Genomic DNA, 9,582 nt, shown 5'->3' with positions numbered 1-9,582 from the left:
TTGGGGACTTCCGGCCCTGGAGCTGTAGACCAGAATTGGGGTGCAAGATAAAGACGATATGGCTACAGCCGCAGTTCTCGTTCTTTCTTGTCTGCCCACCGAGTTCCCGAAACCCTCACCGCTGACCAAAATCCAGGTACTAGGGTCCCAGAGCAGGAAACAAGTCCCGCGCGGACAGCCCCTGGGAGCACGCGGCGCCGGGTCACGTGTAAGGGGACAGCCGGCGAAGGACCGTCGTGCGCATGCACGCATGACGTACGTACATACGCACTGAGGCGCTTAGAGAGATGAGCTCAAAGCTCCAGTCACATGTAAAGGGTGGCAGGCAAGAGCAAGGGGGCGGGAAAGACAAATATCACGTGAAAGAGGCCAGCCTCTGAGAGATCACGTGAGGGGGGACAGAGGCGGGACTGCTGAAAAGGTGGTGGAGGAGGAGGGGCACGCGGCTTCCGGCGGCTGGTGGGGGCCGGCGAGCGGAGGGGGGGGCCCTGTCCCGGAGGTGGCGGCGGCGCCATCTTGGCGAAGGGGGGATCAGGAAGTGCGGACGGCGGCGGCGGCGGCGGCGGCGGAGCCCGGAGTGGAGGCCGGAGGCGCCCGGCCCGCCGGCCCCGGAGCGGAGCGGAGCGGAGGATGCAGCAGCCGCAGCCGCAGGGGCAGCAGCAGCCGGGGCCGGGGCAGCATCTGGGGGGCCAGGGGGCGGCGCCGGGGGCCGGGGGTGGCCCAGGGGGGGGCCCGGGACCGGGGCCCTGTCTGAGGCGGGAGCTGAAGCTGCTCGAGTCCATCTTCCACCGAGGCCACGAGCGCTTCCGCATTGCCAGCGCCTGCCTGGACGAGCTGAGCTGCGAGTTCCTGCTGGCTGGGGCCGGAGGGGCCGGGGCAGGGGCCGCGCCCGGACCGCATCTCCCCCAACGGGGGTCGGTGCCTGGGGATCCCGTCCGCATACACTGCAACATCACGGTGAGGACCCCTCTTGCGTGCACCTCTCCGGGGGCCCCCTTGTCAGGGATCACCCCATGCAGCTTTTGGCTCTCGTAGGAACTGGGAGGCCAAAGCCCCTCTCAGGGCTCGGCGTCTTCCCACAGGTTTCACCTGTTTCTGCTCTTTAATGTTCTTCCGTTCACTCACAATCTCTACTATTGATCCTGATAGTGAGAGACACTCCGACATATGGCGCCCCCGCTGCCCCTTTCCACCAACCCACCCACATCCAAAGGTTCAGAATTAGGGTTTCTTTTGGCTGGTTAGTTCTCCTCGACGTTACCTTGCCACCCAAGAATGCCCCATTGCCTCCCCCACTCTCATTTCAAGGTTTTCCAGGCCTCTGCACTGACCCAGCTGGAAGGCCCTAGCCTGGAACTCTGCACTTTGCCATAATGTCCCTTCTCAGGAGTTCCTTTGACTTAGGATCTTACCACCTGTGGGATTTTTGCCCAGGCATGACTCAAGCCAGCTCCTTTTTGGTCTCTGAATTTTACCAAGTGATAGTTTGGTAGTTCATCTGCTCTTCTTTCTCTCCTTTAGATCCCTTTTATTATTTTTTTACCTCCTGGTATAACCTCTGACTCTCCTCTTCTGCCCCAGCTGGTAGTAGATCTGCCACTCCTCTCCCTGTTCTCTGTGCATGTCTCCAATTGCCCTGGGTTGTTTCCTTTCCTGGTAATGGTGGTGATGTGCAAGGGCTACCCCATTTATTGTGAGCATAACAGTTCCTTCCTCCTCAGTTAGCATCTAAGCTTGCTAGACTAGACAACCTTCCATGTTTCTCACTTGTACCTGGTCTATTGTCAAACATCCTCTGAAGAGGGTTGACCTCTGGTGATATGTGGGACGACTTGGTAGTTGTTGTTTTTAGGTACTGTTGAGATCCTGTATAGGGTTTCCAAGAAGCAGCTGGTGGGTTTGAACTGTCGACCTCATGGTTCACAGTACCATGCTTATCCTACAGCGCCACATCAGGGTTCCATGGTGCTATGTGGTAAAGCACCTATATTGCTTATTGCTTGATGGTGTTCACCTGCCACGAGCATTAGCTAGGGAGCCATGGGATAGCACTTTAACCAGGTAGGCTGACTGCTAATGGCAGTAGTCTAGAAAACGACAGACTTGTGAATTTCCTCAATCAAACCTGGACATGCTAGGTCAATGTTTGTTGAGGCAAGCCTCAACTTGGATTAGGTGGTGACCCACCAAAACTCATGTGTCTTATTCTTTTCTCATAACCCCTTTAACTAAAACATTAGATTGTGAAAATAGGGAAACTTAGGTGAAGATTTAGCATCTTTGATCGCTTTTGCCTACAATATTGAGAATTACAACTGTGGCAGAGCTAAGATCCATAGTAGAGGTGGATGGTTTCCTTGGCATGTTTGGAAACCCCAAGAGTTCCTTTGGTTCTTGAATTTAAGCTTCCAGTTCCCTAAGGGCAGCGTTGTCCCCTTCTAACTGCCATTCTGTCTCCATGGTGGGAAGCTAGTTTATAGGGGGTTCCCAGTCACACTCCTTCTGACCCCTAAAAGTGAGAATTGGCCTGAAATGGCCCCTATGGTTTGGGTAGTGAGGGAATCTGGTCAGGCTGCATTTAGCACCATGGCTCAGGAATGCTGGGAATGTCAATGGCGTAGGCCTCTTTCTCCCAGCCTGCCATGTGGAGCCCTACAGCCCACGCTTGGACTGAGAGGGTGGCAGGTTCCCAAGGGAGAGATGGAAGAATTGGGTTTTGAGGGTCTCTGCTGGGGGTGGAGTGGGAGAGTCTTCTTGACGCTCTTAGTTTCTGGAGGTACGAACTAGTCTTCAGTAGTTCTTCCCCAGTTAAAGTGAGTTGCAGTCTTTGTGTTTTTCTGATACCAGTGTGATGATGAGATGATCCCTTCCTCAATTGATTATGGAGTTTGAAAAGCAGAGGGTTGTCTTTTCAAACTGTGAGGGATGGTTGTGGAGAGAACCTTACATCTGGAATGTGTGGAGACAGTACAGTAGATCAGGAGGTCTCACTATTCTTAGGCTTTGGCTTTGCTGCTTTCCCTGGTTTTTACTCTTAAGGAAAAGAGAAAAGGTTCTTCTTGGAAAAGGCCCTCCCGGTCTAGGATTTGTAGGGATCCTGGTGTGGCATTGTAGGATAAGCACTGGACTACTAATCACAAGCTTGGTGCTTCAAACCCACCAGCTGTTTCTTGGAAACCCTATACAGGGTCGATGTGAATTGGAACCAACTTGACAGCCCTTAAACAACAACAGGATTTGTAGGGTAGACTCTGAAATGGGCTGTTGTGTGCGGGTGTGTGTGTGTGTGTGTGTGTTTGGGAGGGAGGAGAGATGCAGGTAAAGACTGGCTTTTTCTCCCGCTTTGACTACTCTCCCTGCTCCTCTCCCCTTAGGAGTCTTACCCTGCTGTACCCCCCATCTGGTCGGTGGAGTCTGATGACCCTAACTTGGCTGCTGTCTTGGAGAGACTGGTGGACATAAAGAAAGGGAATACTCTGGTGAGGGTGCTGTGGTTTGAGGGTGAGGGGACATTTACTTCTGTGAGGCCCATGTCCTGAAGATATTCTTGGAAGGGAGATTATATCTGGAAAGTAGATGCTATCATTGACTGGACGTGTTGGGGCAGTCTCCGTAGGAGAGTTACTTGCCAAAGGCAAAGAGCGATTACTGCACCCATCCCAGGATTGGTCGTCCAGCAGACTCAGCCCATAGCCACGTGGTCCATAAGGTTTAGAGAACTAGGTATTGCTTTAGGGCTTGAGCTTTTAGCAGATTGAGTAGGGAATGGAGTATTTGACGTCATTCTGGTGCCCCACCCCCAGCTATTGCAGCATCTGAAGAGGATCATCTCCGACCTGTGTAAACTCTATAACCTCCCTCAGCATCCAGATGTAGAGATGCTGGACCAGCCCTTGCCAGCAGAGCAGGTGAGCATCTGGAGTGCTTTGGGCCCTATGGTACAGTTTCTACACTGACAAGCCTCAGTATAAACACTTGTTCATTGAGGAAAATCTGCAGTAGTTTTTCTCTGTCCCCTCCCACTCCAGGAACATCTACATGTCCTGACTCCCAGCCTCTTACTCCTCTAGATAGGAATCTAGCGAAATGGGGTGCTAGTAGCTTCATCTCTCTTACCAAAATTCACTCTCATGAACATTATCTCTCCTGTTAAGAGGGAGGGGGTATTTTTACCATAATCTTAGCAATAGCAGTTGCTGGTCATTGGGGACGCAGGTCTCATTTAGAACCAAGAATGCAATTTCAATCTAGAGAACATCAAGTAAAGGAAAGGTTTTAGGAAAATTAAACTGGGATTTGTGAGGTAGGTGACAGAAACTCCCATTTTCCTTCTCTTGGATTCACTGGCATATGGCAGGAGGAGACTAATGATGTGACACCAGAGTTACTCTTTGGACCATTGCTCATTCTGGTCTGGCTGGTAGAGAGGCATTACGGGCAGCATGGTGTCCAGTGCTAGGGGCCTGGGAGTAAGACAGGGACTGTGTTCCAGGAAATCACTGGACTCTGATTTCCATCTTTCCCTTCCCCACTGCAGTGCACACAGGAGGACGTGTCTTCAGAAGATGAAGATGAGGAGATGCCTGAGGTAGGCTTGTCCCTGGGGTGACAGGAGTACCAGCATTGGTAGGAAGCACTTTGAGTCAGCAGCATGGATCTCCCACTATATATACACAGCTCCAGACTAGAACTGAGCAGAGAAAAATACCAAAGGAATAAAGACAAATGAACTGATCTAGAGCAGCAGTTAGTGTAGTGGAGGAAACAGGGCGCCCACATCAACCACTGAAGGTAGCACAAAGGATCAGCAAGTTGCAAATCTGTTTAAACCAAATATTTGACGGGTTAGACAGACTGAGTTTACATCCAAGATCTCCTAGTTGTGTTACTTGGAGGATTGCACCTAATCCCACTAAGCTATAGTTTTTGCATTTTGTGCCTTCAGTTTGTCCTTAAGATTAAACGAGGTATTATTGCACGTAGAATGTGCTATATGAGACACGGTAAGTATTAACTAATTTATCTTATCTGAGTCAGTCCTGGTGTGGCACTGTGGGTTAATGTGTCAGACTGCAAAGTTGTTTGAACTGAAAGGTCAGTGGTTCAAGCTCACCTGCTGCTCTTTGGAAACCCTATACAGGGTTGCTATGGGTCGGGATTGACTCGTTTGCTATGGATCGGAATTGACTTGATGGCACTTAACAACAACATGAGTCAGAACAGACTTGACAACACTGAACAAAAACAATTCTTTAAAAGCATCAATATTTTAGAATAATGTAATTTCATGCTTAAGAATTTAATTTCAGAGCCAGTCAGAACTTGGTATAAGAGATAATCTCTGCTAAGAGTTGTATGACTCTGGGCATGCAAATTAACCTCACTAGACCTCTGTGTCCTCATCTGTAAAATGGAGATAATGATAGGATAATGATACAGTAATTGTAAGAATGAAATAAGCTAGTGGGTATAGCACCTAGTACAGTACCTGACGTATAATAAACATTTAGTAGTGTTAGAGACTAATGTGGTAATTAAGAGATGAGCATTGTCTCTTCCTTCCAGAGCAAGGAGACCACTTTAGTTTTCTAGCTTTAGATTAATGTCCCAGGGTTTGCAAGTTCTATAAATTTGTAAGGGTTTTATGGCCCACACAGAGAGGTGATTCATGAAACTCAGTCCTCCAAGATGGTGGTCAACTCTGCCTCCCTTGCCCACTCTCACTGAGAGGAGTGGGCCCCAGACGTGGACTTCACCTTCCCTCCTTCCCCCAACACATGCACAATGAGCTGCTGGCTCACTTAGAGCAGGATGAATAAAGTACTCAGTTCATGACCACCACCTCCCTATCTGGAACCCCTTTTTCCTCCTTTCCATCTTGGCTGTGGATATCTCTATGTAACTGATGCGGGCCTGAACTTGGAGAGAGGGGAGATTTATGATTAGGTTTCTCCTTCAGACCTGAGACCCTGAGAACTCCTGAGTGCAATAGTCACCTAGTGAAATAGAGCTTTGAGTCACAGTGTGAGGTCAGAGTCATTCTGCTAAGAATTAGGCAAGAGTTTCTGCTGCCAAGGAAGCATTTTAGGGATGGTTTTAGGAAGCAGGTCTCTTTGGGTCCCTAGAGGACTTAAGTCTCTACCTACTTACCCTAGGTCCTTACTCGCTCCTGAGACCCAAATAAGAGAAGCACTTGCCTCATTCTTTCAGACTGTAAAGGAAGGCTGGGTATTATATCAGAAATGAAAATGTGGTGTTCCTAACTTGCTAGATGGCTGCCTCCTTACTTTTTGGCCGTAGACCAGACGGGAAGCTGATGGCCTCTTTCACAACCTGTGTTGGTTTCTTTCTTCTCCTCTGTTCCACTCCCTCCCCACCTCTGCCAGGACACAGAAGATCTAGATCACTATGAAATGAAAGAAGAAGAGCCAGCTGAGGGCAAGAAGTCTGAAGATGATGGCATTGGAAAAGAAAACTTGGCCATATTAGAGAAAATTAAAAAGAACCAGAGGCAAGATTACTTAAATGTACGTACGTGCCGTCTAGAAAGAGGCTGGGCAAAGTGGTTGGTGGCTGCTAGTTGGGAGGTGGTAGGCTATCACACATCAGTATGGGGAGCAGTGATGGATCATGGGTGTGCCTAAGCCTTCCCTAATCTGGGACAAGCTGCCAGACTGCCCCCAGGGTCTAGTGCACTTGGCCCAGATCATGTGACTCTGGGATGTACCTGTCGTCCCTCTCTTGCAGGGTGCGGTGTCTGGCTCGGTGCAGGCCACTGACCGGCTGATGAAGGAGCTCAGGGATATATACCGATCACAGAGTTACAAAGGCGGTGAGTTCACGTCAGAGGGACCTGAATAGGAGTTTCTCGATGAAAGATACGATGGTGGGGAGGGACCCCAGAAGGTTCTGGAATACATGACTGCTTATGACGTTCTCTATCCAGGGTGAACCTGTAGCCTTTGCCTGGAAAAGGAATCTGCATTAGGGACCATTTACCATCTGAACCATCCCAGTAACACCTGCCTTCTTCCTTCCAGGAAACTATGCAGTCGAACTCGTGAATGACAGTCTGTATGATTGGAATGTCAAACTCCTCAAGTGAGTGGGACTCTGGGATTGGAAAGGAAGTTGAGGAGTGCTGTGAATGCAGCTACTATGGTGGGAGTCCCGAAGGCAGACCCATCCAACTTGTTGGTTGCAGGGTCCCAGGAATGGGTGTGGGCAGTGGTTTGCCCATCTGCTGCTAAGCTGCAGGGGTGGGAGCTGTTATGAGGCTCCTGGTCTGGAACCAGGAGCCTGAGCTCAGACTCCTTGCTTCATAGAGTTGACCAGGACAGCGCTTTGCACAACGATCTCCAGATCCTCAAAGAGAAAGAAGGAGCTGACTTCATCCTACTTAACTTTTCCTTTAAAGTAAGATCGTCTTCCTTACCAGTCCCTTCCTCCCTCCCTGGCCTGGTCTTCCCTCTGCCTTCGAGTCTTGGGGAAGATGCTGACCTCCCATCTCTGATCATCGTGTCTGTCTCTCTTAGGATAATTTTCCCTTTGACCCACCATTTGTCAGGGTTGTGTCTCCAGTCCTCTCCGGAGGGTGAGTGGTGGCAAGGGGGAGAGGGAACCACCTGATGCAGAGGGTGAGGAAGGGGCTTGGTGCTTTGAGCAGGTACCGCTGACCAGCCTTTCTTCTGCAGGTATGTTCTGGGTGGAGGTGCCATCTGCATGGAACTCCTCACCAAACAGGTGAGTTGGTTACTTGTGTGGGGTGGGGCAGGTGGGACCAGGGCTGGGTGATGGGCACACAGGTGATGGCTGTGCTGGGAGGGAAGGGCCAGGGTGCTTGTAGAACTGTCTGGAGAACAATCCTGCCCTGATCCTCCTGCTCCCAGGGCTGGAGCAGTGCCTACTCGATCGAGTCCGTGATCATGCAGATCAGTGCCACGCTGGTGAAGGGGAAAGCACGAGTGCAGTTTGGAGCCAACAAAGTAAGGCGGGTGAGGCGGGCGGCACTGGGTGAGAGGGCCTGGGATGCCCATGGGGCGGGACCTCAGTCTGAGGGCAGCCTAAGGCTGTGGCAGGGCTGTGCCCAACGGGGCCCCCCAAGTGCAAGTAATTGTGTGTCAACTGCCTGTGGAATGTGAGGGGCAGCTTGGCTATGGCCTGATTTGGTGGCTTCCTCTCCCCAGTCTCAATACAGTCTGACAAGAGCACAGCAGTCCTACAAGTCCTTGGTGCAGATCCACGAAAAAAACGGTGAGGCTGGAATCAAGACTCAGGGATTCGGACACTTGCCAGCCCAGAGGTTTTTTTCCACTTCCAGCCAAATAGCAGGAACCCCTTCCTTTGGTTTCTAAGTTTTACCACCCGTATCAGATCACAGCCCAGGTCTTCCTTGTTCCTCAGAGAAGGGCTGCTAACATCTGCAAGCTCTTTTCCCAGAAAGGCACAGTAGTTTTGTCCCGTACAGACATGTACTGCCCCTGCTCCCTGCCACTCTCTGAAAAGGCTCATGTAACTCTTCTGTCACATCAGGTTGGGCTCATGATTTTCCCTTCCATTATGGTCACCTGGCAGGTAGTTCTCAGCTTCCCATCCACCACCTCTCCCCCTGCATAGGACAGCCCTTCCTAGGATCTTCTCATCTCCAACTCTGGAGGTATCTTGAGTGGTGAGTGGTCAGGACTAGACTGCAGCCCCACCTCCCTGATGACTGTATCTTGTTCTGTTTATTGGCAGGCTGGTACACACCCCCAAAGGAAGATGGCTAGCCCTGGAGAGCCCTTCCCACCCTCCTCCCCCAGGCACCACTGGACCAATTACCTTTGAATGCTGTATTTGGATCTCACGCTGCCTCTGTGGTTCCCTCCCTCATTTTTCCTGGATGGGATAGCTCTGCCTATTGCAGGACAATGATGGCTATTCTAAACGCTAAGGAAAAAAAACAAAACACAGAACTGTTTCAAGTACTCAAGACTGACTTACAGACCAACCAACCACCTTGCTGGAACCCTTGCTAGCCGGCATTCTTATAAAAGAACTTTCGAGCCTCCTTATATTGCTGGAACTCAGCTGTGCTCCAGACTAGAGCCTCCTTACCTATGCTATGGATTTTTAATTTATTTTCTCTTATTTCATGTACACTGCTTTTTTTGGTTACAGTGTATGATGGATGTGTATGGAAAAAATGTATCTTTGGGAAAACAATTACAGTTTGTTAATTTGAAGATGTTGGTCTTGACTCATCTTTATTTTTAATTCCTACATCCCACCCCACCCCCATCCCCTGAATTACTTGGGAGGTGAGGGAGAGGTGCCCAGCCTACTGTTGGCTTGGAGAGATGACAAGAGGCTGTGCTTTGCTGGAGCGCATGCCCTGGTCACCCCCTTGATCTAGATTGCTCCCCAAAACTCTGGAGCAGCAGTACTTGGTCCCTTTGGAATGTGGCACCTGCCTGAGAAACAACTACGTAGTAGTCTGAGACCGATCTAAATTTCTAGGACTACTGTTCCAGTCACTGAAATGTTTTCAAATTTCTAGGAAAAAGAAAAAGGAGTAAGAGTCTGCTTCATAGAATTGCTTTC

The 9,582-nt window shown here is 50.2% G+C and overlaps 1 protein-coding gene across 1 annotated transcript; it reads left to right on the top strand.

Annotated features, from left to right (window-relative positions):
- Nucleotides 1–546: 546 nt before the first annotated feature.
- On the top strand, nt 547–9,224 carry UBE2Q1 (ubiquitin-conjugating enzyme E2Q family member 1). The gene is made up of 13 exons (XM_006861506.1): nt 547–957; nt 3,375–3,479; nt 3,804–3,908; nt 4,538–4,588; nt 6,387–6,527; nt 6,748–6,832; nt 7,041–7,101; nt 7,326–7,416; nt 7,536–7,594; nt 7,695–7,743; nt 7,890–7,985; nt 8,187–8,253; nt 8,737–9,224. The coding sequence occupies exons 1-13, from the start codon at nt 631–633 to the stop codon at nt 8,766–8,768; spliced, it is 1,269 nt and encodes a 422-aa protein (XP_006861568.1). The 5' UTR covers nt 547–630; the 3' UTR covers nt 8,769–9,224.
- The last annotated feature ends 358 nt before the right edge of the window (nt 9,225–9,582 follow it).

The sequence above is a fragment of the Chrysochloris asiatica genome, unplaced genomic scaffold (assembly GCF_000296735.1).
Source record: "Chrysochloris asiatica unplaced genomic scaffold, ChrAsi1.0 scaffold00042, whole genome shotgun sequence".
NCBI lineage: Eukaryota > Metazoa > Chordata > Mammalia > Afrosoricida > Chrysochloridae > Chrysochloris > Chrysochloris asiatica.
Note: the sequence above shows the minus strand (reverse complement) of the source record. Positions and strands in the feature narration are given on the sequence as shown.